The sequence below is a fragment of the Falco biarmicus genome, chromosome 8 (assembly GCF_023638135.1).
Source record: "Falco biarmicus isolate bFalBia1 chromosome 8, bFalBia1.pri, whole genome shotgun sequence".
NCBI lineage: Eukaryota > Metazoa > Chordata > Aves > Falconiformes > Falconidae > Falco > Falco biarmicus.
This window is the reverse complement of record NC_079295.1, coordinates 63,994,567-64,021,355: the sequence shown is the minus strand read 5'-3', so window position 1 is coordinate 64,021,355 and position 26,789 is coordinate 63,994,567. Positions and strand designations below refer to the sequence as shown.

Here is a 26,789-nt window from a genome sequence, read left to right as displayed (position 1 = left end):
CCTGCAGCTGGCAGGGTTAGCTCACAGGACTGTGCAACAGAAGGCGATTCTTAGAATTTTGTTCTGTAATAGTGAAATCATCTGTGGTGTTCTAAAAATACCTGTTTCTTTGTCAGGTTTATGAAGGCTATGGCCAAACAGAATGCACAGCTGGATGCACCTTTACAACTCCAGGTGACTGGACATCAGGTAATTATTTTCTTCCAACATTTCCAAAAAAAAAAAAGAAACGTGCATTTCTTTAGAAAATCCAGGGTGTTACACAACATTCACCAGTATGTAATTAATCTTCAGAAAATGTAAAGTTCCTGAAAGTGTCGCTAGTCCAGAATAAATACACAGGGATCAGATGCTGGGCACCTGTGCCTCGGGAGATTTGGAACTGGTCGTTGAGCTGTTATTTGTGATACTCTCATCCCTGCACTCCTGGTGCTGTGAGTCCTCTCTAGAACACTGGAGGTGAATTTAAAACAACATTTGTTAGAATGAAATGCCAGAACAAAGAAAAGATGGATACATTCATGTACTTAGTGAGCAAACACAGGCTTTGAATACAGATCCACCGCTACTCCATACTTCATATGTTTCAGGGCTTTCAAAACTCTGGAACCTTGACAAAATCAGATAAAAATTAGCACTAAGCAAGACTCACATAACACATACAAGTACTGCAGCTGAATTTCTTGTTAATATAATTCATCAGTATTTATAAAAAATGTTTTGAAAAGGGTATCACACCCATTCACATGGAAAACCTGGACACTGGACATTAATGGGTCTGGCCAGTTAAATGCTTCCATCTTTCCAACCCAGATTTTTCCATGCCCAGAGAAGAGCACATGCTTTCTTCTCCCAGCGCAAGTGGCCATCTGTTGGGTTTTCTTCAAACCCAAACCAGCCCCTTGGAGATACTGGTGTGTCCTGGGGCTCGCTGCCCCCCGCCCCCCTGCCCGTGTTCTGACAGCACCAGGCAAAGAGCCGCTCACACCCCGACCGCATCCCCATCCTCAGCACGCTTTGATCTGGCTGCTTTGCAAAATGAGACCTCAGCCCCTGAGAGCGACTGTGCACAAAGGGCTGCGGTGCAGCTGGGACTCCCCTTTCCAGTCCATCTTCCCCAGCGGCTGTTTCTGGGGGAAACAGGACTGTCTGGAACACCACGGTGCTCTAGCAGCACTTGTCGGCTACAGCAGACTGTGTCCTCATGTCATCTTTGGAGAAACTGTAGGGGTGGGGGGAAATGTGTTCAGCATAATGTCACTGCAGTTGGTATTCCCGGGTTAAAATAATTGAGAGTCATTAACGTGATGGGAGTCCAGAGCTTTGTGTGCTTTTAGAATGAGCTAAGCTCAAAAAAAGAGGAAGCCTTTCCAGTCTGTATGTCAACATTTGACAATAGGGTTTATATCCAAATAGGATGGTTGTGTATTTCGTCTTCATAGTTCAAAACATTAAATGAGGAAATTATTTCTGCACACAGACACAGCTCCTGCAAGAACATCCAGTGTATCTGCAACTACACAAGCAACTAATAATAAACACTAATTATTGTTTATAGGAGAGATGACAAGTGACTTGATAACTTTGATTTCCAGGTCATGTAGGAGCCCCTTTGCCCTGTAACTTAATCAGATTGAAGGATGTGGAAGAGCTGAATTATTTTGCTTCCAAAGGAGAAGGAGAGGTAGAAAATCAAATTTTTATATCAAATACTCACTAGTTAACACTGTGTTAAGTAGTTATAGAAGCATTTTACCTTTGTAAGGTGCATGGTTGCTGATGCGTTACATATAACAACCAGGAAAGGAAAACGTCAATTCAGCAACAGAGCAGCAAAGCATTAATTAAACAGGGGCTGTGCCAGTACTTCCAGCCAATGCCATGCCTGATTACTTTAACAGCTAAGACTGAATTAATTAGTTCAACTAAGAAGAGCTGAATTGTGTGATTTCTACATTGCTGTTATTTCCACATTGCACATAAATTAAACTTATTGAAATAACTTTGGGGTTTTTTAACTGCAAGCTGAATGCGAATCAACTTCAAGCATATCAGTTTTGCAATCCCTGCTTCGTATTAGTCTGAAAAACTAACTCCCATTAGTCTGAAAAAATCCATAAGTAATTTTATAACAAAATATATTTTAGTTTCGTGGAGCGCAGCCATTAAGTCAACTTTTAAAACATTTTTATTTTAGTTAATTACTGTTTAACTTGTTAGTATTTACAGCAGAATAATAAAATAATTTATCAGCAACTCTGACTCTTTTGCAGATATGTGTGAAAGGACCAAATGTTTTCAAAGGTTATCTGAAAGATGAAGAGAAGACAACTGAAGCACTGGACCAGGAGGGCTGGCTTCACACTGGAGACATTGGGAAATGGCTGCCTGTGCGTATGGAGCAGATCCGTAGTCATGTCGATTGTATTATCCCATGGAAATTTTCAAATACCAAACTTAAATTTCCAAGCAGATGTATCTTTACAAAGGATGAATTTTATGTTTTGTAGAATAAGCTCAATATGTCAGTGAAGCATTTTCTGGCAATTCAAAGAGATCTGCTAAAACCAGACTGCTTACTGTCTCTGTGGTTAAATAGCTTATCTGAGAGCATCTCATTTCTTTCTCTTAACAGAATGGGACTCTTAAAATTATTGATCGGAAAAAGCATATATTTAAACTCGCTCAGGGAGAATATATTGCACCAGAGAAGATAGAGAATATCTATATCCGCAGTGACCCTGTTGCCCAGATCTACGTCCATGGAGACAGCCTGCAGGTAAAAACTAAATCTTCAGAAACTTTTACTTTATTCTTTGTAAATAGAAGATGGAGAGCTGGGCACGGATGAGGGGAAAGTGTGAGTGGATCATGCCACGGTTTTGCCCTGACGTCTCCCTCCTGCGCTGGAGCTGGCTGCCAGCCACGCAGGAGCTCAGCTGCTGTTTGCCCCTCAGCAGCTTGGAGGACGCTGTGGCCAAAGCTCCAGCCTTTCCATTTGCTTCAGTGTCACCCCTTGGGCCTCCAGCGCACTCCTTGGGCGCGTTGCATGCCGTGAGCCAGAGGAATGCAAAGCCACCGCTGCTCCACAACCACTGCCTACCCATTTTGACCAATCTTGTCCCATTTGTTTGCATGTTTATACAAACGTGTACAGCTTCTGAAACCATTGCACTTCATTCCTCTGCATTCACTGGCCACAAACGTGAGGCTTCCTTTGGCATTGGAGTTTGCCTGAGACTCACAGGCCTACGAATTGCATGTGTAGAAATGATACGGGCTACGTTCTGCTCTGGCTTATGTAAAAAGTAATTTAAATAATGTCCGAGCAGAACACAACCCCAGCTGAAGGTGTTAAAATTGTTGGCAAATGCAGGAACAGTCAGAGAGAACAGTTTTATCTGAGGAAAAGGCGAAGGCACCAAAATAGACGTCACTATGTCATGTTAGCAAATTATTGATGTAATGAAACAGGAAGTGATAAGCACATATCAAATTCAGCCGGTTTGTATGTTCACTTTAATGTAGAGCCTTAATGTTCAGCTTTTGCCTGCAGCTCTCCTTCTCCTTCACCTACAGGCCTTTCTGGTGGGAATTGTTGTGCCCGATTCCGAAGTTATGCCAGGCTGGGCAAAGAAAAGAGGGTTCGATGGAACATATGCAGAACTCTGTAAAAATAAGGTTTGCCTTTCTATCTATTTGCAGGAAAGACATTTTTTTCACTGTAGCATAACCTAGTTAGAGTAGGTGTCTGTTAATGATCTCAGTGACAAGAATGATTTCCTCACTGAAATCAAGCAGGGTTGACCTGGATACAGGGATGTGTGCTGACTGACGGTACAGCTCTCTGCAGCCTCCTGCACTGGGGCACCAAGGGTCTGTCTGGCAGGGAACAGCAGGACGGCACTAGGAGAGGTCGTGTGTGTTTCTTTAGATGTCCCAAATAAGGACCGCAGCCTTATTTACACATGCTCTCTAATAACTCAGTTGGATCACATCGATGGACGCTGATGTCACTGAACCATCCCACTGGTGTCTGTGGGAAATGATGCTGCAGCCAAGTCTGGCAAGCGATTGACGGATTGCAAATTTAAGCATCTATCTAACCGTACTTTCCATACTGAGGACACAGTTCACACCACCACACTCAAGTTTAACATTTGTACATTTCTTTAATATAATATTTTCTAATTATGTATTAATTATCAATAAGGTGCTTGAACTTTACTCTGAAACACGTTTTCATGATGAACAATGACATTAACTGTGCGTAAGGTTGACTCTGCTGTTTCATGAGCAATTTACGTGTTTTAACCCAGGAACTGCAGCAAGCGATAATGGAAGATATGGTACGGTTAGGTAAGGAGAGTGGACTCCATTCCTTTGAGCAGGTAAAATGAAACAATTAATACATTATTCTGGGGGGGTCAGGCGAGCAATGTGACCATTTGTACTGAATGGGGATTTGTCAGCATTTGTTATGTTACTACATGTCATTGTTGCAGCCGCACACTGCTGGCAAGTTGTATTTGTTCCTCTGAAAAATATATACATGTGATTCTGCCTTCCACTCACGCTTGAAATTTCAATTGAATTTACTGAAAGTTTTGGGTGCGGAGGTAAAAACCTAATCCAGGGACATGGATAATCTCCAGTCTGACAACCAGAAGTCAAGATAAATATCTGTAGGACTGATTCTTCTGCCACTGAAAGCACTGTAAAGAAACTGGGTCGCTAATTACCATTCTTATGACTGACCTAGGAAATGCTGCTCGTTTATTTATTTTCAGCCTGTGCACTAATTATTTTCTGGTGCTTGTGTAAATATTTCTGCAACAGGGCTACAAACACTTGAGGAGAGATCCAAAATCAGCCAGAGATTACACAGCATTAAAGACACAGTTAAAAAAAAATAAAATCCATCACATGTTACAATGTTAAATGCTTATTTCTGTTAAAATAATGAACATCTTAGTCATTACATGCAATTAGCAAAGGCCTTTCTGCTTTTGTTTAGGCTGTTTCTGGGTGGTAATTCTAATGAGTAGTTCACCATATCTGAGTGCAGCAGAAGCACCATTAAACATAAACTTGTTATTTTTTTATTTCTCAGTTACACATGCAAATGAAATGATAGTAAAAAGAAATTAATTTAAAAATTAAATTCAATATAAAGCGCATTTGTAATGCACATAATTGTCTGTGGTAATAAGTCTTGTTTGCTCCTGCCATAGTCTTCACAGTGTGAGATATCCTCAAGTAATCTATTCTACCAGCAGTTTGCAATTAATAAAGTAGCGAGGAAAGCCTTGCCACCTTTCTAAAAGTTAAGAATGAACATTTCACATTTCAGAACTAAAGGGCTTCAAAATTCAGTCTCTGTTGCAATACGTAATCTTAAAACCAACCTTTGAGCCAGGTATTACGGCTAATATTCCTGTGGGATGGGATCCCACGTCTGGGAAAGAGCCACATCCCGGTCTGCAGCGCCAGGGGCCTGAGCCTGGACCGCTGCGCTAGGAATGGCAACTATGGCTTCTGCAGCCAAGTGGGGGAGGCATCAGCAGCACGAACACTGATTTTGTGAAGGGCGTCACTGGGGGAGGAACTGGACCGCAATGCTTGCAGGGGAAAAAGGAATCACGTATCTAATGGGAATTTAAAATCTGATTCTCAGTCTATGTTCCTGCAACTCCCAGTCTAGCAAAATGCAAACCGGTCTGGCTTGGAGAGTCACAAAAGCAGCAGATGGCTGGGGAATTTTGTCTTAAATCGGTGGACTATGACCAGTCACGCAGCAGTTCTCTGCCTTCTCCCACACAGGCACTCCCATAAACACACTGGAAGGAAAAAGCTCGCTCCCATCTGCGCTGCCAGGCTCCCCGCTGTGCTCAGAGACACCACCGCTAACAAGGGCCGCCTTGCACAACCCCTTTGCCTAGGCTGAATGATTTTATATCATTTTAATTAGCTAGTAAGCCACCATCAGTTCATCTTTAAAGATGATCACCATGTACACTCCTTGTGCCTGCAAAACTTCACGATAATTTTGCACGACCGAATTAGTGCTGCTTCCTTACTTTTGCAGTGCAGTGGGGGTGATGGCTCTTAGAAGGGCTCCCTCCCTCCCTGTTGTACTGCCAGGTAGAACATCACACACGCTGACGTGGTCCCTTGCGCTCTGCCTCGCTGTGTTTTGGCCTTGGTGTCACACGGAGAAGGGGTTTATGACCACATTCTCTCGGAGAGCTCCCTTCTGCGCTGGCTGGCTGGCGGGTCAGCGCGGACACGGGAGAACAGGCAGGAGAGCAGAGAGCACCGAGGGGTGTGGGGGGAAGTTAGTGACACCTTGGAAAACTTGGGCAGGTGAGGAAAATCCTGAGGACCTGGCGGAAGGGTCCCCTGGGCTCCAGGCACAGCCAGAGGTAACCGCAGCAAGGCTGGCGTAAGGAGTTATGCTTATTAAGGGAGGCACCTGTAATTTTCACTATAAATATATCCCTCTTTTATTTTAGGTCAAAGCTATTTATATTCACTCTGATATGTTCTCAGTACAAAACGGTTTGTTGACACCAACGTTGAAGGCTAAGAGACCAGAACTAAGAGATTACTTCAAAAAACAAATAGAAGAGCTATATTCAAGCATCTCCATCTGAAATCACCGCAAGGATCTTCTGAATAATGGACTTCGTAGCAATATTAGAATAATACTCAAAAGTACAGAGCCAGAATGACACAGCTGAAACGGATAAGCATCTGAATCTTACATTTGAGCATTTAATTTTTCTAGGATGTCAGCACTAACCACATTTTTCCTTCTTTTTCCATCAGGTGTGATAGTTTATTTTTTACTCTATGTACACAGTAGGGTACTACTAAGAATTACGCTAAATTGCCACAAAACATATGGAAATTTCAGTCTATGACCAAGTAAATTATGAAAATGTACCTTATTAATAACTATAAACACTTCTAATTCAAACAGAGAAAATTTCACGTATGTCTGTTGATACTAGATTGTACATAAACTAATACATTAGAAACTAAAATTGTGGATAATTCAATAATGTGGTCTACCTCAAACAATCAGTGATCGATGATGAAAGTCTATTTTCCCTGATCTGCAACTTCAAGCTGGATATTGTTTTATATATTAAGTGATAGTTTTTGTATTTTCCAAGACATAATTGGCATTGATTTGTTTTAATCATTAATGACCTACCTAACAACCAGAATACAAACAGGAATGAATCTCCCACTATTTGTACTTAGTAGACCTATGAGTATATTACATCGAACAGATTAACATTACCTGGAAATTACATGAACAGGGTAGGAAGCACTAGGCTAGAATTCCCTCTCTTTCCTTTTCATCTGAACTCAGTTTATACACGGCGTGCTGATTTTGCATTAGGGCCGCCTTCAGTACACTCACGGACATCTGAACTGCTCAAACCGAGAAGGTTGCAAAAGCATCGCTGGCTCTGTGGCAGCTTTCTGTGGGAGTTCACATTAACCCGTGTGCTCCCGGTTCCTAATTTATTACTTTACATGCTGCTAATACTGCATCATCCGGTTGGACTAACTCCCTTTCAGAAGCAGTGCTAAAGAAACGGAGCACAAGGTATATAAGCTGCGATTCTGAACAGGGCTTAGCAAAATGAATTCGTTTGGGAGGAAGGCCAGCCCGTGGTGCAGCAGCGGAGGGCATCCTTCGGCTGGCCGGGGAAGAGGAGAAAATACTGCCCTGCAAGGTGTGCAGGGGTGGGTGAAAGGCGGTGGCAGCCGCTGCTGCTGTAAGCTGTCGCAGCATGGTAAAACATTGGACGTGGCTGCAGAATGGCCTGCTGAGAGAACATCTGTGTTCAGGCGTCTGGAAGCCTCAGTGCCCGCTGTCATCGTTTCCAGGGCCTTCTCTGGAGTAAAGAGCAAGTTTTCCAGATGAAACCTTAGATTTCACAGCCAGCTGCAGCCATTAGGAAAGGGCTAAGTCCCACGTGGAGTAGGAACAGACTCTAGAGCTCTCTCCTGATACAAAGCACGGTACAAAACAATGAGAAAACAAGTCTAGTGGCTTGCATACTTGGATTGCCGGTGGCTTCCTTCTGCTAAACAGGGTCCTAAATACGTATGTGTATTTTAATAGCTGCTGTTTGTTGCACCAGTGCATACTAGCATGGAGCTGTGCCTGCTAGATCATCTTTGCTAGGACAGTGAAAGCACACTTATTTTCTCTCTTAAACTGGAGTCCACTGTAGACTTTTGAAGCTAAAAGTTTAAATTTTTCATCTGAACGATCTCTTACTTTCCCTCTGAGATTCCATTGCATGCTTCAAAATGAAATAAATTGAATTAATGAGTTAGCGTTACATGAAGACTGATTTATTGCAGTGATTTCAGAACAAAATGATACAAAGGAAATTGTTGTCAGCTAACACCATCACTCACAGAAAGAACATGGTGATTTGATCTATCAAATGCGCGAGTACGTGTCTGAATCCCTTTTTGCGCCTGATTCCTCATTTGATTCCAGTGCAATGACTCATATCAGTCCAAAGCAAGTAAGAAATATTGCTACTGTGACCTGATGGTATTGTACAGTCATTTGTCACCAATGTACGCAGCAACAGCATCCCTGGGGAAGTTGTGTCTGCCACATCTACAGGGCATAGGAATTACTGGATAAAATCTGGCTCTTTACGTCAAGTCATAAAGGATTTTCATCTCCGAGGAATCTAGTTCATCTCATTTTTGTATCAGCCAAAAGACGGTCATTACATACGCATGCTTCAAAGAATGAAGAATTAGATTCAATACAATTTCCTGTCTGTTTTAATGTGACTTATTTTTTAAATAAAAAGCAAAACTAGTCATCTACATAAGTACAGAAAAGCTATTTTCCACTGACCTTTTTCTACCACATGAATTTAATTTGCTTTTCTCCTAAGTTGATTTCAGTTTACCAGACTTTTCTAGACAACTAAACTCTGACTTTGTGTAAGTATAGAAGATGCCAGTATGAGTTTGTTTACAGCTTAGGTGGCTGTTAGCTTTACGTATATAATGCTGGGTAACTTCTTTTGGTATTTGATGCAAAATGTCAGATGTACTAGAGCCAAAGATGAGAACACCAAAAGAATAAGAAAGAAAAAATAGGGACGTGGCCACACTAGGATGACGCAAAATTTGGGAGAAATTGGGTTGTTACACCAAAAGTGTGAATATTTTCAGAGCTTGTGAAAAGCTGTATAAATAAACTAAAATCTTTCTTTAATGCTTTCTTGTGTAATCAGATGCTCCTCTGCAGGTCAGTCTCTCTCACCGTAATTGTAATAACGTTGTAAGAGATTAAAACTCGAAAAGAATACATGCGTAACATATAAGCTAGGCACAAACATGCTTCTCCTCAAATTGCAGGAATATTTATTTTGCATTGAGCTTTCTTAAACTGAAATACTTGTTGTGCCTACCAAGGAAGAATCCCCAGGGCTGTTCAGTAACCAGTGTGGGGTTTTTTTCCCCCTCAAAATAACTAATTACAAAATTAATTTATTGATATTCATCTTACTGAAAGAGTTTAGACTCAAGCGTGTAAATGGTGATGCAAGTTACCTTTCCCTGTAAAGAGCCCTATTCTTGACAGCTTTGGGGTTTGAACTAGTCGCTGTCACCTGGGGCTTCATTCCGCAATCAATTAATGAAAAGAATCCAGCGAGCCCACTGAAACAAGCACCGCTCCAGCCTGCCACGGCCGGTGGGATGGGTGCACGGTCAGAGTCCAGCCCCTGCGCCCAGGCTGTGGCTCGGAGCGGCGAAAGCACAGCGGCCTCGCGCAGCCGGGTCAGACAGAGCATTTGGCACCCTCGCCCAACGGCGGGTGCTGCAGCCAGCGTGCTGCGGGCTGAGGGACGGTGGTCTTGGGCGTGTTAAATATAGCAGGTTCTTTCCGCGTCTGGTGCTATGCCTGTGAAACCACTGGGAGGCTGTCTCCAGTGCTCATATACAAAACTCAGAATAAAATACATTTTCCAGGAAGATAATATTGCTTAGCTATGTGTTTCGTATGTTCTTTGCTCAATATATTGCACAGAGAAAATACCATTCTGCCACAGAAACGGTCTGGTACACACAAGTGGGAGCAGAAACCATACCAGTCTTAACCCCATGTTGGCAGGAAATACACAGCATTATTCTGTCCTGAAAGGCACATTTGCCAGTTAAAATGCTTGACGCACATCAGGTGAGAGAGAGACGGTGAGTTATTGATAAAGTACTGTTTTGCAATCTGTCCTCACTGTTAGCAAGTATGTATCAGCATCAATAAAGTCCAGTGTCATTTTTGCCATGAATATGAAATTCTTGCATATAACAGAAACTAATCTGACTTAATCTTCTGGGATGAAACAAATTAACTTAATTTTTTTTTAATTTATTTTCCATGTGTTTAAAGCACAAACTGGTGATCTATATGTAAATAAACTGCTTCAAGATGAATGTAAACTGGGAAAGAATATACTATTTTTGCATGGTAACAGATTACTTAAAGACCTCTTGATGCCTTACAGGAAATTTGGAAAAGCATTTTATTTAGAGGCAATTCTGTCTGTGTACTTTTTGTATCTTTAGCTCACTTTGGTTTTGTCTATGGAAAATAAAAGTTACCAGAATTAGATCTTTGTTTCTTCTTGGAATTAACATTTATTAGTACTTTGCATATGCAGTGGTTTCTATACCACCCTTACTCCTGTAAAATGACGAAGCTAAGGCTATGCTTTTTGGAGGAGAAATCTGGATGCTTGTAGTCTGGGAGGTAAAAGGGTTTCGATCCCTGGAATTGTTCCAAAATAAAATGTTTTCTGAGGCATCTAGAGCCCCTTTAAGCCCTTCATTTCAGCTTTTTGTTATGTATTTTAGCAAAGTACAAGCAGCAAACAAATGAGGCGTTTCCATGTTGCCTATTCTATTTCCAACTAACGGTGAAGGGGTTAAAATAGAACATATGCATTTGTGTAAAAAAAAAAAAAAGAGAAAAATCTTATCTGTAATTAAAGATTTAGCAGTTTTGGTATATCAGCATGTACGTCAAAAAGTCATCTATGGAAACTTTTGTAAAGAAATAAATTTGTCCCATTTCTCAAAACCGCTCGTTAGCTTTTTCTCATAGACTGATGTACGATTAAAGCTCTTTTATAAAAAACGTTGCTGCTCCAGCACTCTGTCCTCGCAATCCGTACGGTGACGCAGAATGTGTGCCTATACTAAACGTGTTGTAAACAAAAAATAAATTATGTGTAAAATAAAGTAACGACCAAAGGAATATTGGAACCTGAGATTGGTTTTAGCAATCTTCTACGAAAAAAATGTTGCAAAGATCTCTGAAGATGCAGCACTTTCTGTAATGGTTTCATTTTTTATTTTAAATCAATAATAATAATATAACCAAATGTATATGCTTGTTTAATATGAATTGACAATTGGGAATGCATAGTATTTTTTCAGACTATGTGTCTAAACCAATAAAGTTTAAAAGCATTCCGTCTCCATTCCCGTTTTTGCGTGCGCTTCCACCTCTCCCCTGGATGGAACTCCAGGCGCGGGGAAGGATCGCCCAGACGGTTCGTGCTAGGGGCGGTGAGCCGGGCAGGGCCCGCCCGGGTCAGGCACGCATTCGGGTGCCAGGTGTCCGAGCACCGGCCCTGCCAGATAGCCGGGCCGGGTGTCGGGGCGGCGCCACCCCGCAAGGGCCCGCAGGGCTGCTCCGGGCAAGGACACGCTATTATTTGGCCTCAGAATTCGGTGTTTGCTCCGAGCCCGCGGCCGCCCCTGGCGCCGCCCGCCCGCCTCACGGCTCCTCCGGCCCGGCCGCCCGGAGGGCCGCGGGGTCCGCCCGGGGCAGCGCTCCCGCCGCCTCCCCACCACCCTCGTTCACACGCGTTCACCAGAACCCCCTCAGGCCAGGCGCCGGCGGCTGAGGCGCCCGGGACCAGCGGCGCCCCCGCCCCCAGCAGCCCCCGCAGGGGCCGCCCGCCCCCCCTCGGCGAGCGCTGGCGCGGGCCGGGAGCGCCGCCTGCCGCCGGCCGGGGGTGGCGCCGCGCATGCGGGCTGGGGCGGCGGGGCGGGCTCGGCGCCGGCCCTAGGACGCGACACTCGCCAGCGGGGCCGGCCCCGGCCGCTCGGGGCTGCCGTGGGGACGCGGCCCGCCATGGAGCGGGTGTGCCGGCACGCCCGGGCGCCGCGGAAGAAGCGCCGCTTGTCCCCGCTGCCGGGTGCTGACCCGGGCGGAGTCGGCAGCCGGGCCAGCCTCTCCCGGCGGCGGCTCTTCGGGAGCGCGGCCCGCCGCGGGCTGCAGCCCGGCAGTAAGTGCTGCGCCGCCGGGGCTCCCCGCCGCCGGGGACCTGGCCGAGGGCCGGGGGCAGCGGGCCCGGGGCGGTGCTTTCCGTGCTGCGCTCGGCCTCCCACGGCGGCGGGAGGAGCGGGCGAAGGCGCCCGCCGGGTCGGGTCGCCCTGAGGGCAGGGTTTGTCCGTGCTGAGCCCCTGAGTGCTGGTGGCTTCGGCGGGGCTGGCGGGGGCGGCCTGGGGGCAGCTTGGGCAGAGCGGGCTCGCTCCGCTGCTTTAGCTGTTGGTCATAAAAACGGGTTTTCCTTTTGTAAGCCACGCTTTATTTTCGCCCCCCCAGCTAATTGATTCCGTCAGGATGGCCGCACAAGAGCCTTGCCCGCCTTTGAGAGGTCGCTTTAAAAAATTATTTTATGTGCTCTGCAAAAGGAGCAGTCTTGGTGTGGAGTGCGGTTGAGCGGCTCTCGTGTTGACAGTCGGAGCCCTTACAAAAAACACGGTGTGAGGAGAAGGTGTGGGATTCGGGTGGAGGCTGGCAGTAGCTGGGTAACTTTGTAAATGGGAAAGACCAGCGTGGGATGTCTTGGTGCCACTCTCATCTTGGTAACTTAACAGTTTAAGACTTTGAACTGTTGTTACAAGTATGATGAACGTTACTTTCTGTCTCGGTCCTGCTCTGCTGGCTCCTGCTCCCGGTGGTCTGTACTGGTGTGTACCCAACTGGGCGCCATGAGGTCTGCTTGCTTTGCATAACTTCCATGCTTTAAGAGGGAAAAGGGATGAGCCCTGTTCACACGCTGTCCTGTCCTGAACTCCCTGGAAGCTTCAGCTGAAGGCCTCTGCACCATGCTGAGTGTGGAGATGGATGGGTGCTCATTTAACTCGCTGTCGTGAAAGTGCACTCTAGAAAAGTGTGGCTGTTTCTAGTTCCTGGTTACTGAAAGTAACCACAAAACTAAACAGCTTATAAAGTTGGTTTTAGGATGTGGAAATATGTTTCTGAAATTTCCTGGTTCCTAAGCAAGTGTGTTATCATGGCCTTTGGAATTATATAGAGTGAGCACCAGGTGGTATAGAAATTTTTATGATATGCCTGAGAAACTATTTAAAACTGATTTAGACTCGAAGTACTTTGAACCTAGGTGGAGTAAAGGTCACTTCCAGAGTGTTGGTTTTTTGTTTGTTTTCTGTTAATCAAAAGGTTTCTAAAACACCTGAAGTATTTCTTGAAGTCTACTGGTTTGGGTTTGGTTTTTTTTGTCTTGTTGATATACTGCTGAAAAAAAGCTTGGGTAAAAATAATGAAGCAAATTCAGATTTTTCAGTGCTTGTTGATATTAGGGTCAAAATTTTTATGAGCATAGAAGAGGGGAAACAGCTAAAGATGTCCTATTAGAAATAATAATCTACATTCTAATAGTAAAACTAAAATTACTGAGCTAAATATTTATTCTTCTTTAGGTCTGAAGAAAAAATCTGGTGTGAAAACCCTACCAGATATCAACGAAAATCTTGAAGTTACCAATGTGAGCCCTTCTTGCAACCAAAGGTCTGTTAGAACTCATTCAAATACACTGTTATTAACACTAGCTAATCATTGATACTGCTTTGCCTGCATGAGACATCTCTTGGGGAGACACAGTCTGAATTCTCAGTAAACTGAGAAATTTCAGTTCAGAACAGAGAAAGTTCAGTTCAGAGAAAACTCAGAAAACTGAAAAAAAAAATTCTCAGTAAAAAAAAAGTTTGTCAGATTATTTGTTGGCACCTCGTAAGGGCATTTTGTAGTTTTTGTTGCTTTCCTCTAGACCATTGTAGCTCTGTATATTGAGCTTAGCTTTGTTCTTCAACTGCAGCAATCAGGTAAATGTCAAAGAAAAAACGGACTTGGAAATAAAAGTAGAGAAAACAGAAGAAAGCACTGTACTACTGAAGGTGAGAATGCTGTCTTGCTCTTTGCTAGTAATTTATAGAGGATGAATCAAAGAAATGTGGCATGTTAAATTATTTTTCTAATCAAGTAGAATTTTCTGTGAGTTACATGTGTGTGCACACACGCTTCCAGCTGAACTTCGTCCTGTATTTTGGTGACACTTCCTTGTGTCTTTGGCCAGAATAAAAGCTGTTGGAGCTATTAGTAGCATGAGAAAACATCAATGCTAATTATCCTTTAACAAGGAAAGACTGTAGCAGTTGTGTTGTGTGGAAGATATCTCATTAGAGTGTGATTCCAGAGAATTTGCTCACTTCTAGTTCAGACACAGACCTTTGGCAAGTCACTGCTATGCTCTTCCTTGTATTAATAAAATTGGAACAAAGTATTTTGAGATGACTGAACAAAAGTGTTAAGGACGATTAATGCTGCAGTGGCAAGAAAGTAGTTCACCAGGTGTTTGAACTGAAATCTGTTACAGCAAAGGGCTCCAGTGATGTTGGTATAAAAATATTTTTCTTTAAAATGTTAGCCCTTATTTAAAGTCCACCAGTTACTTACCTTTCCTGCAAATACTTAGTTTTGTAGAATGCACTACGTACATGACATAGTTGTAATTATAGAAATGGTCCGGGATTCTGAAAGTGAGCAGTGGTTAAAAAAAAAAACCAAACAAACAAAAAATGCAAACTAAACCAAAACCAACGACAGGGGAATTTGTTACTCCACTGCTATTGTGCATAACTGCAGTTGATGTCAGTATGCCTTCACTGGAAGTCTCATCCAACAAAGACTTTAGGATCAAATGATGGGGTATTCATTATGAATTTTAGAACTTAAAGTCAGATTGCTGATTCGTTAACAATGCGTGAAAAACCCTAGTACAAATTACACTGTGAATAGCAAGTTTAAGTGGTGAAGTACCAGACAGGAAGTTTCTGATCTACTAATGTAGGAATACATTTAATTGGGTTTCTTTGTGTACATCCAGTTTTCTCAGGTTGTTTGCATTGGTCATTTAATTTTAGGAATCCCTGATAATCAGCTCTGAAAGTAAAGAAAGTCTGAAAGATGCTGAATGGACTTCAAGTGAGTTTAATGGCAATATCTTATATTATTAAATATATTTATATATATTTATATATATATTTATATATATTTATATAAAAATATATATTTATATATAAAATATATAAAAATTCTATAAATTAAATATATTAAATAAATATAAATATAAATATTAAATATAAAACTAAATAGAAAATTTGTTATGTAATTTTAATTATAGTTCTATAAAAGTACTGGCGTGCTGTTCTTGTACTGGTTCTGACTGTGTGGTATTAGAAAGTAAAGGTTTTGAGACCACTGGCTGGATTTCTGCCTCTTAGTCTAGCATGTGGCTTGGTTCACATGAATTGAGTGTAGGTAGCACAAACAGGAGAGGACCCCTACAAGACCCGAGATGGTCCTGAGCCCAGCCTGCTGAAAACCGCATGATCTTGGTTTTATCATTGACAGAACTAATTGTTGACATGAGTTCTTCAATTTATTCAGCGCTGTGTTTTTAAAAGCTTGTGGGTAAATAGTTTGTCCTTCTGAAAACAAACCTGCCTAAGAATTGCCTTACCAGAGGCTAAATTCTTCAGGTATTTCTGGTGAGCCTTGGGCAAGGAACTTGCCTTCTGTTAGCTTATGGTAGTGTAAATTTGGCTTCAGGGTGCCCTTTGTTTATTTGTTTCTTTAACTGTATTAAGAATTGGTATAAGATACTGACTTGACAATATTTAACTCATCACAGGAATGGAACTTAGATAAGGAAATCCTAATTGTTTGTGCAAGATGATACTTTTTTTTCCTTTTTTGGTAGCCAGCTTTTTTGTGTCTCTCTCTAGGTACAGGAATGACTCTTCCTACAGGTGTTTCAACCTTTCTCCTAGAATGTTTAGATGTGGATAGAACTGCAGTTGGTAACACAAGTACTAGTGACAGCCTGAGCAGTTGCCCATCCCCTGAAACATTCAGATGTTCAGGTGAGACTTCTGGGTTTTTGATCTTTGTTTGACGTAGAAAATGTGGGGTGACTATCTACAATAGGAAGACTAGTGGCCTCTCTTGGGTCTGACTCACCATATTTGCTGTAAGCCAGCCTTTGCTTAACATGGGATCTGTATATCTGGTCCTCCAATCCAGTGTGAATCAGGTCCTGGTGTAATGTGCATGATACTGTAAACTTAAAAGTATTCACCAAACAGCACACACAAGCTGCTTATTGGGGATGACCAACAAATCTACTTTGAGTCAAATTCTTCTGAAACTATTCTGCAGCTGTTTGAACCAAGGCAATGCTTTCACTTTGCTTTGGAGCTCCTATCTTGTCAATGTGATTGCTTTCATTTTGGCCACAAATTTAATAACTCAATGAATTTCAGCATGAGAAGCTTGCAATTATATCTCTTATGTCCAGAAGAAAGCAGTTTCTACTCTGAGGACTTTGGCAAGTACAAGAACTCTACTCTCCTGAATTCCAGCAGAGCAGTGACCATAGATAAGATGCCACAGATCTCAAATGTTTCAGCAATATTAGGTAATTCTTTTCTACAGTACTTCAGAATATATACATAAACAAACCTCACCCTGTTGCAAGGAACCTGTGTAAAATATGTGACAATAATTTCATTAAGGCATGTCTGCATAATGGGGAACAGCTCCCTGTTAGTGGTCTGTGCTTGCTTGTAATACTTTGCCTTATAATTCATTGTGCACTAAAACATTGCCTAGTTTGCATTGCTTTTTCTTTTAAAGTTTAGCTTTTATGGTTTTTTTAGAACCTGGTCCGGAGGATTTTCAAGACCAATACGCTAGAAGGTAATGTGCAAAGCAGACTCTTTGATGCACATAAATGTTCAGTTTTTTCTCTTCTGAATGGTATTTAAAAGAAAGGCCAGTATGAATAAACCTCTGATCCTGCACACGCTTCTTCTGAGTTTCAGCTACCTGTGTCTTTGCTGACTTTGAAATTGGTGCATTAAGTCAAGTAAGAGTTTGCTTTACAGAATTTGCTTGATCTTGTAACTGTAGGGAAATCAATGCAAGAAAACTCACTGAAGGATTTTGGGGAAGGGGATGTTTATTTGCAAAATCCCTAAATAACTTGCTTTTATCCAGTTGCACTTACGCTGTCAGATTTCATTCAGTCACAGTCAGCAAGGTGTGTGTGCCCAGGTGGTCTGGCCAGCGTTGCCTGTGCAGAACAGGGTGTGAAGGGTACCTCTTGTCAACTCCTCGTTAAGTCTCTGGTGTTCTGTAGTTAGCCAGGACAAAACTAGGTTTTGGGTGCATCTTTTATATTCTTTAGGAATCATCAGCTCATACGGGTACGCCTTTCCTTCAGAATAATGCTGACTTCAGCCTTTTTAAGTCTTGGGGCAGGTTGCTGCCCATTGTCAGTTTTTGTTGTTTGTAATACATGTCTACCAGGAAGTAGAATGGTGTATGTGATATGCTGCGACCCCGGTGCCATCCTCCTGCTGTTAGGATGCCAGGGTTTCTGTTGACAAGTCATCTGCAGGATGCTTTGGTCACAATGAAGGGTCTTCTGTACTTGGCCTTGTCACAGTGTTGCCTTCAGGTCCTGACATAAAAACCTGAGTAACGTGAGTGTTTTTCTAGGAACAGTATAAATTCTTTTAACCCTTGTACTGCTGTTTCCAGTCTTTTACATGCAGACATTTCCATTCATAACTCATTTATACCAATCTTACAGTGTTACAGATCTTTACACAATTCAATCTGAATTTTATTGTGAACCTAATTTTCCCCTGCATCCTCCTTGAATATGTTCTGTCCTAATATGCTTCAGTGCTGAGTATGTCTTCTGTGGGTCTTAAATTGCAAGTATCTTCAGAATAAGCTGTGTGACTTGATGATAAACTATCAAATAACTGTTAAGTGTGATTAAGTAACTCGGTAACGATATTTTTAAAAAGAAGCTTTATCCCTTTTCACCCAGTCTATATTTTTCTATTATTTCCTTATACGTTGGTGGTGTTGTGGTTTTTTTTTTTTTTTAACTTTAACATTCGTTCAGAATAGTTGTTCACTTTTTTCCTCCTCTTCTAGAAAGCGACCATCAAATTGCAATTATAGTTCTTCAGCGTTAAGTGTTTCAACTACTTTGGCAGGTAAAATACAACCTGAAGCAGTTGTACTAGCTGTGAGACAACAGAATATTCTACCCAAACTTAAATGATGCCAAAATAACAGAACCAAGCTTCCACTAGGTCATTTGTCCCCCAGCACAGGCTAAGCTCAGCTGTGTCTAGAAGGGGAAGTGTGAATTGAAAACCTTCTCTGTGAGTAATACTTGGTTCTAATTCATGTGTTAGTAGAGCAAAAAAACCCCAAACCCTGAGGTTTTTTATTGAATCACCTGTGATGCTCAATGAAAATCAGTCTTATTTGACTTATCCAGGAACAGAACTGTTTGTGTCATGCTCCTTACTTGAACTTATTTTATAGCAGCTTCACAAATACTATTAGTAGTCTCTCATGTAGCTACAGTTCTGGACTCTGAGTGATGCAATTCTGGCTACAGCTCAGGTACCGCATAATTTTCCCGTGCTTAATTTGGACAGTAATAGCAGCAGAAGTTGCCACTGGCAAAGACTGCTGTGATTATGCAGTTCCTCTGCTCCCACGTTATGAGTGCCTAGCAGTATAGCCAGGTGAGCATAAGATTAATAAGCAACCTTGTTTCCTCAAGGAAAGGGTAAAAGCAGCCCTGTTGGGAGGGAGAGGAGGGTTGTACTGAAGGGAGGAAGTGTGTTTACATGGGTGTCTTTGGAACGATCCCTCTTTGAAAGCTGTCCTGTAAGACATGGGTTGGAGAGTAGTTGTGGTCTTTGTCTCAAAGTTAATTAAATTTGTTGAAAATTTTATCACAGGGAAAAATGTCTGTAAAATTACAGCTGCAAGAGAGAGAACTCCAGACCTAAGAACTGGTATGCGCTGTTCTTCGCCGTTAGGACCGGAAGGAAAGGTGAAGGATCCTTAATAGATCAGCCAGGTTTTAACACAGATGACTTGCTCTTTCCCTGTATACATGCAAGACTCCACTTAGAAGTGTTGCAGTTCCCTTGAAAGGGGTGCTTGCCTGTAGCTTGTACATCTGGTAGTGAAGCTGTAGCTTGCTCTGCCTCAGAATAGCAGTAATAGTCGTGGGTGCCCCCTGAGCTCACTGGTTTTCAGACTGTGCCAGTGGTACTGAATTGGTTGTGTTTGGGTATGACAGCGGGACTCTGTTAATGTTCACCAGACTATGGAGATTCACTTTATAACGCAAAATGTAATTGTTTCACCTTTTAGTCTGATAATCAAACTGCTAAACCCAAAATGCTGAAGTGTAAGAAAAAGGAAAAAAATTCTACGTTATCATTCAGTCAGCTTGATGCCTCGGGAAACGCTTCAGCCAAATCGGTGGAGTTGGCAGCAGATGTACTGCCATCCAAACGGACAGATGCTGTGGTGGGTAGTATTCCCATTGTGCCCTGCTGATTAGCAAAGATATAAAATTGACATGAGTGTTTTAAATCCTGACAAAAGTTACAGTTAAATATGAGAAGTGGTAGGAAGTGCTTTATCCCCTAGTTGTGACGGGGACCTGAAATGTGTGTGCTTTGTGCTGCAGTAAACTGATTCTTTGTCTTAATTTTGGAAAGCATAAGAACAAAAAAGTGAACAACAGGAATTCAGTACTTAAACCTGAAAAAAACTATTATTAATTCTAAATGGAGTTGTTATAAATGGTATTGTGTACTAAGGGAATACTGTAGGACTAATAATAAACAGCAAATAATTGGTGCTGAATTCTTCTCTGTTTTTGTTTAGCAAATGAGTTCCACCATGCTGATCACAGGGGAAAATAATCTTGATGATGCTCGGCCTGCAGAGCTAAATGTGAGTGTCTATCCTGATGCTTTTTTCTTTTAAATGATTAAACCCAAACAAATAGTTCTTCATGGCAAGGTCCAATTCTGGCTATACTTGTGCTACAATACAAATCGCACAACAAACTACATGTTAAATTCTATTAGCTGGACAGTTAAAATAACACATTTCTTTGTTGTAGGTAGTTATCTGTTTTGTATTTTTACATCTTCTAATTTAAAAATGGCACCTGGTAGCCTTACTTGCATTACTACTTTGATAAAAACTTGATATTTAAATGCCAGTTTGAATTCTTTGCCAGTAAATGTAGTATAGTAACACCACTTCTCTCTGCAGGAATAGAAGTGACATCTCTCGCTTTCATGCCATAGCTCCCAACGAAACTGGCAAACTCTTAACATCTTTTAGAAAAAGGGAGACTGCTAAAATAGAAAGTCTGCGTAATTTTGCAGGAGAGTATTGGGCAGAAAACCATACTGGGATTTCCTAGTGTTATTGCAAGCATACTTGAGTTTCATGGATACTAGATTAACGAATAGAGAACGTCAGGGTCTCATTGTAGGCTGAAGACAGGAATTACTGGAGTCCTAAACTATATTTTTTAAGCAACAGAACATCTTTTGCATGAGCCAAGAAGTGTTGGTCAATTTGAATTGTTGTGTATTGTTTATTTGGGCAGTTATTGCTGTATGTTTAAAATTTTGATGGAGCTGCAGCTTAGCTTGTCACTGGTGTGCAAAGCCTCACCTGCAGAAGACCTATTGCTGAATACCACAGGTCCATATGTAAATTCAGAAGAAGCTGTTCCTGCATCTCTGAGCTCAGAAACAGAAATATTCCTTGAACTCCAGGAGAAAAGAATGGTTTTGAGGTCCTGATTTTATTATACTCTTTAAATCCAGTTTTGGCATGCTAGTATGTAATTTACTATATATTTAAGCCTGACAGTATTACAAATGGCTAAAGAGAATTTTTAAACTTCGAAGCTTTCTATCACCCTTTCTAATAGCATATTAAGTGTACACAGGTAGTCCTAAATATTTTCTAATGACATCCCTTGAAATCTGCATGTCATCTCTTTAATTTCCCTAGAAGAGTTTCTTCGATGGAAATAGTTGTATGAGTGAAATGTCATTAATCTTTCCAGCCTCTGTGTGGCAGACAAGAAATCTGCTCCATCGTTAGAACTTCACCACGCCAGAGGCCTTCCAAACCTCACCCAATTCCAGTTAACACAAAAGCGTTCTGCCTTCCCGAAGGAGTCCCTGAAGGTAACAGAATTTAGAACTGGTTCACTGTGCAGTTCACTGGCTGTTTGAGTGTTTAAAGGTGGCTTCTTTTTGTTAAGTCTGAATATTTGGAAGAATCACAAGGCTAAATAGTAAAAAAGGCTGAAAACTTTGAATTTCTGACCTAACAGTGTTCTTGTGCAACAGTACTTCGCTAAGGAAGTACACTAACGCTTTCTCCTTCACGGACCTTTAGCAAAGGAATTCATACAGTATAGCCGTTTCCTAGGCTGGATCGTTAAGGCCTGAAGTGCTGCTAGGTAAGCGGGATATCTGCACCTCTTCCAGTTACTCCTCAACGTAACTTTGAGCTTCAGTGCTGGTATAGAGACTCCCTAGAAAAGATACCAGCTTGTTTAGTAAATTGTTATCCTGTGCCTTATTTCTAGTGTGAATATATCTGACTTCAACTTTTCAGCCATTGGGGTGTTTTATATCTTGCTCAGCTAAACTGAGCTCTTTAGCGTTCAGTATTCCCACCCCCCCTCCCGAAAGTAGTTCTCATAGTAGGGTGTATTTTAAAATTATCAGTTTCTTTCTAAAGGTTTCTGTGTTTTTCTCCTGAGACCCTTAACATAGGGGAATCTCCTTTCTTCACTTCCTAGGCTTTTGTTAAACAAAAATGAGAACTGTGTACAAAACTCACTCATCAGTACCATAGAGGCGAAATCCGCTCCCTTTCCAGTCTCCCTTGCAGTTCCCCGCCGTGCCGCTGGATGGCGTACATCTTCCTAAGTTTGAAGTCGTTCTTTCCAGACAATGTCTGCAAGCTTTCTGCCAGTTGTATGTGTCACTTGGGCTGCTTTAATTTAATACAGAGATACTGCATAAGCATAATAGCTTTCAAAAATACTGAATATACACAAATTTTCAATGTAATTGCAGTCTCTTAGGTCCAAATACTCTCCTACTTCATTACAGATTGAGTTACATTCAGCATCTAGCGTGCAGGGAAGTGCTTTTTAAGTGTGTGGAAGTATGAATTAATGACAATCATTTGATGGTTCTGTACAGATCAAGGAACAAGGATGTTAAGTCGTGCCCAAGAGAACTGTGGTAATACAGAGCATAAGTTGTACTTGATAGGCAAGTGGATCTCAGGAATTAGCCAGTGTTGGCAGAACACTAGTTTGGTTTTGTTACTGCTTTTCTAGAAAAGTCTAGGAATCGGGAATTAGGCTGCATAAAGGTGGCGGTGGTGAGGTGTATGCTGGATGTTTTCATCTCTGCTCAAGGAGTCTTTCAAGTGATGGTTTTCTTCGTTAGGAATGTACGTACACTCAAAACTACTGTTCTCACTGGCAATTGACCTACAAGATTCAGATTCCTCCAAAGAAATGATAGCATGGATATCTGTTGAACATCTAAATGGCTTGTCAGATCAATGAGCTTTCCTTTACGCTTGAGAATGTGCTGCTTAACTGATAGTATTTAACTTACCCTTTTTTCACCAGATAATATTACGAGTACCAAAAATTGGATCTACTCTAAAGACAGATGAGATTTCTGGGTTTCAGCAGGAGTCAACAGAAGAAATAACTGTCTTTCTGCTGTGGCAGGGAGGTGAAACAGAACTACTAACCAGTAATTAATGGCCTTATTTTTTTTGGCATATACATTGTTTGAAATTTAGTACAATGCTTTGCTGTAAGCTTGTAAATAGTTCACACAAGTACTTAATATTAAATGGTTTTGTACGAGCAACTAGATCTTATGCTGGGCGTTGTTCTGTAAGAAATCCTTAAAGATGATTCTTCAGTTCATTTAGGTTTTTAAAAAGTGTGACTTGGGAACAGCAGACCCAATTGCATTAATGGAATTATTTTTGGCTCTTGCTCTGCCAGGATTTCTAGGTTTCTCCAGTAGCATTTGTATCTAAAGATGTTACCCCTGCTTGAGTAAAGCAGTGTTAATGCTGTTTATAAAGGTAGCTGCATGTCCTGGAAATGCATGTGTAAAGCATTCATCTACCTTCAGCGACCCAGAAGTCAATAGTACACTAGCTAATTCTTGTGTACTCCATGTATGCTTTGTATAAATGCACTCCTTGAATGCTTTGGTCTCCAGAACTTTGGAGGTACAGGACTCTGTGTCTTCTGCTGTAAATTCATTTACAGAACATGAAAACAAGTCTTCTTCACCCTACCATCACTGCATGCTAGCTTTTTATGATAAGCGCTGTCACCATTCTAGGCACATCCACTGTCATCTCGGAGTCCTTCCTGTCTTCATCTCTGTCACTTTGTAGTTTCACTTATCTCAGTCATTGGGTCTTCTAGTGGCTTCAGACTTGGGTGAAGGAAGTAGGTGCCTTACATGAATACAAGGGTGGAAAAAACCCTTTTATAGCTGAACTGTCTCAAGAACTGATACCAGTATTCTGGATTTTCAGGTTCCTTCTCACACTGTGTGGCATATAGGATACATTCCCAGTCAGTGCTTCCAGTTCAGTTTGTGGATTGTTAATCCATAAACGTGCTGAATGCTTCAGAAAACAAGAGCATGGTTTTTCTCCACTTGAATTCACTGCAGGCTAAAGTAATTTGGATCCCCTATGGTGTTCTCACTACACTGCCCCTTACTCAGACTTTTGTAGTTATAAAGGAAGTTTTTCAATGTTTTAAAATTATAGTATGGCTTTCCAAACCTCTTAAAGTCTGAGTTTGTTTCTCAGTATTATCACCCAGAATATTCATGCCCTGGAAAATAGTTGTGTATTTCCAAAAAGAGCACGTCAAGAAGACTTAGAAAATCCACAACTTTAATTAGTTTGACTACATTTGAAAATACCTGTGAAAGTTCAGACCCTGAGCTCTGGGGTAGAAGGAAGTGCATATTAATGCTGCTAGATTAGTCTACGAACAAGTATTGTATAAACATACCATATGGCTCAAGGTTAGAAATTATGCCATTAAGTTATTTTTCCTTTTAAGTGTTAGTAGAATGAATTCTGCCAATAACTCCTTGGAGTCCTCTCAGGTATGCTTCTAATTATCAATATCCTTGTTCTTGCAAATACTAAGCCACCGGTAATTATGCAAGAATCTAGAGCCCCTAGGAGATTAGAGGTGAGCTCTTTGATGCAGTTTTAAGCAAAATTGAAAGTTATGTATCTAGTAAGTCGTTATGATGATGATTGTTCAAGTAAAGGATGATCTAGGATGAGAGATGTTTGTCATAAGGGTATTCTCAGAGTCCTAGGCAAAAACACTTACTTTACCTCAAACCATTTTGAAGTTTCTATGCAAGAAACAGACTAATACTGACAAGCTAACTGGAGAGTACAAGAGAAGCAATTAGGGTGTGTAACCCTGGAGTTAGTTGTAGCAGCCCAAATACTGCTGAGTTTTGCTTTTGTTTTTCTTGATGTGAGGAGGCTATGTTAGAAGGACAGAAATACCATGAGCCACAACCTCTCTTGTCCTTCCCTTCAGTTATGAAAGCGCTGCTTCTTATTTTCATCTTTTGTCTGACTCTCAGAGAAAGTGTAATTAATTACCAGACTAGCGCTCTGCCCCAGGGAAGGAAATCTTATTCATGCTGAGGCCGCAACAATATCTACTCTTGTTCTGCTTTTCTCAAAGGGAAGGCATTTACCCATGTTTTGGTTTTAAACTGAAGAATGACTGCATAAAATTTCATTCAAAGTGGAAACTGGCTCTTCCATATTAGTGGATAAAGGTTATGGGTCACAGCCAGTTAACGGGTAGTACAGAAGAGCTTATTTCTGCAGTGATTCAGGAGAGAAATCTGTTCAGTGTCAATAGGGCTGCTCTCTCTCATCCTAGACATGATGAAGTCTTAATGGCGTGAATGGAATTGCTTAGTGAGTCAGTCTGTGCAAGAACTGTGATAATACTTCATCACTAGGAATTGTGCATTGCGAATGCATGTTTAGTAAATGTATTATACATAAATCTGTATTTAATATAGATTTATATATATAATATAAATATGCAAGAGGTTTTTCATTAACACGGTTCAGTTAGTTCTGTTATCTGAAGTGTACTTCTAGGAGACTTTGACTTAAAGTGGTTGGAGATGATGAAAGATGTTTGCTTCTCACACCAGAGTGCTACACGGGTACATGTACTAGTTGTACTGTTGGAGGGTAAAGCCCTTACGTGCAAATGGTTCTGTTCTGGCTCATAATCTCTAAACGCAGGAGAGGTTTGGGCCGAAGGCAACGCGCACTGAGTGGACACGGTTGAAACTAGTGTTCTTTGTGTAGGTATGAAGATCTGCCTGTACAGAGATTTTAACAAGAGCATGGACGATTAAACTTGTATTTATCACTTTTTCTCTTGCTGCCCACCCTCCACTCCCTTGGTTAAGGCTTGATTGACATACCTACCAGAATCACTTGCTCTATTAATAGAGTTTTGGAAGAGGCTAGTATTTTACTTTTAAAGGGACTCTTCAGCTTGAATTGTACTGTACTTGATATTAGCTAAATCTTCATCGCTGTAAATTGTGGAACTACTGAAAGCAGAGTTATGTATTCTGGCCAAAATTCTATTAGTTCGTGGTGTTCCTTCAGGACTTTTTATGTCTGAGACAGTATTTGCGTGCCCATCTCGAAGCTAGGGGGCTTTCACGTGGTGAGGGGGTGTTCATCTCTTAAAGCTGTGACAGGCAGTTGTATCTTCCATACAGCACAAGGAGGAAAAGTTGCATCTAAATGTCATTTCCTATTTTCTGTTAAAATTATCTTCAACTTCTAGTAGATGAAAACCAAAGTTCCTACAGATGGCTGACTGTCAAGAGTTGTTGTATAGATATGTTACACATGCACTAAATTAGGCCTTTTAAAAATAATCTGCTTAATTTAATCTTACATCATACCCAGTTTAATTCCATTTTCTAGGGAAAGCAGATGAGTCAGTTTTGTCAGTCCTTAATTAAACTTTCTAGTAGTGTTGTATCTGAACAGCAAGGCTTGGAGGAGACTCTTAACTGTAACCAAGATTTCCATTTCATTTAAACATTTACTAATAAAAGTTTTGCAAAACTCCACGGCTCCTTTTGCTTTTATAAAAGCAATCGCACTTCTTTGTTTTGCTTGTATGCTTGTTCTGCGTTCACCTGCCGCGTATTAAGTCCGAAATACAGAGGTGGAGGCGGCCCCCTCAGGTGCCGTGCCGCTGGCCCGGGGGGGGGGCGGCAGGACGGGGCGGGGGTGCAGGCAGGGCCGCGGGGGGCGGTGCTGGGCCTGGGCCTCGTTGTGCCTTTGGTGCTTCTGTCTTCCCTGCCCGCTGGCGGAGAGCGGGGCCGGGGCGCGTTAT

The 26,789-nt window shown here is 41.7% G+C and overlaps 2 protein-coding genes across 11 annotated transcripts in view; both read left to right on the top strand.

The window, feature by feature from the left end:
* The window catches only part of ACSL6 (acyl-CoA synthetase long chain family member 6), a 60,225-nt gene extending 48,694 nt beyond the window's left edge, over positions 1-11,531 (top strand). For 4 of the 5 annotated variants that reach the window (XM_056349086.1, XM_056349087.1, XM_056349088.1 and 1 more), the window contains exons 15-21: positions 117-189; positions 1,596-1,684; positions 2,274-2,390; positions 2,636-2,779; positions 3,580-3,681; positions 4,320-4,391; positions 6,516-11,531. In XM_056349086.1, the coding sequence (XP_056205061.1) occupies positions 117-189; positions 1,596-1,684; positions 2,274-2,390; positions 2,636-2,779; positions 3,580-3,681; positions 4,320-4,391; positions 6,516-6,656 (738 nt within the window). In that variant the 3' untranslated portion in view covers positions 6,657-11,531. The remainder of the gene's footprint in view (positions 1-116; positions 190-1,595; positions 1,685-2,273; positions 2,391-2,635; positions 2,780-3,579; positions 3,682-4,319; positions 4,392-6,515) is intronic. The other variant, XM_056349090.1, reaches the window with a different exon arrangement.
* A 590-nt stretch (positions 11,532-12,121) lies between these two features.
* MEIKIN (meiotic kinetochore factor) lies at positions 12,122-26,520 on the top strand. 6 transcript variants are annotated; one of them, XR_008823468.1, is made up of 13 exons: positions 12,122-12,356; positions 13,798-13,885; positions 14,193-14,271; positions 15,298-15,358; positions 16,162-16,299; positions 16,734-16,853; positions 17,095-17,134; positions 18,389-18,450; positions 19,213-19,307; positions 19,634-19,792; positions 20,156-20,224; positions 21,308-21,486; positions 22,959-26,520. XR_008823468.1 is itself a non-coding variant. In XM_056348764.1 (13 exons), the coding sequence occupies exons 1-13, from the start codon at positions 12,203-12,205 to the stop codon at positions 23,003-23,005; spliced, it is 1,233 nt and encodes a 410-aa protein (XP_056204739.1). In that variant the 5' UTR covers positions 12,122-12,202; the 3' UTR covers positions 23,006-26,520. The 6 variants fall into 6 exon arrangements, 4 of the variants coding, with proteins under 4 accessions (XP_056204739.1, XP_056204738.1, XP_056204740.1 ...); XR_008823469.1 differs by having other exon boundaries at positions 22,110-26,520; XM_056348764.1 differs by having other exon boundaries at positions 16,737-16,853; positions 21,363-21,486.
* The last annotated feature ends 269 nt before the right edge of the window (positions 26,521-26,789 follow it).

Coding starts and splice junctions, on each gene's coding strand:
- MEIKIN (XM_056348763.1), top strand. CDS start 12,203: ATGGAGCGGGTGTGCCGGCACGCCCGGGCGCCGCGGAAGAAGCGCCGC. Junction 19,308..19,633: donor CGTTAGGACCGGAAGGAAAG/GTGAAGGATCCT, acceptor TTCACCTTTTAG/TCTGATAATCAAACTGCTAA. Junction 20,225..21,362: donor CTCGGCCTGCAGAGCTAAAT/GTGAGTGTCTAT, acceptor TAATCTTTCCAG/CCTCTGTGTGGCAGACAAGA.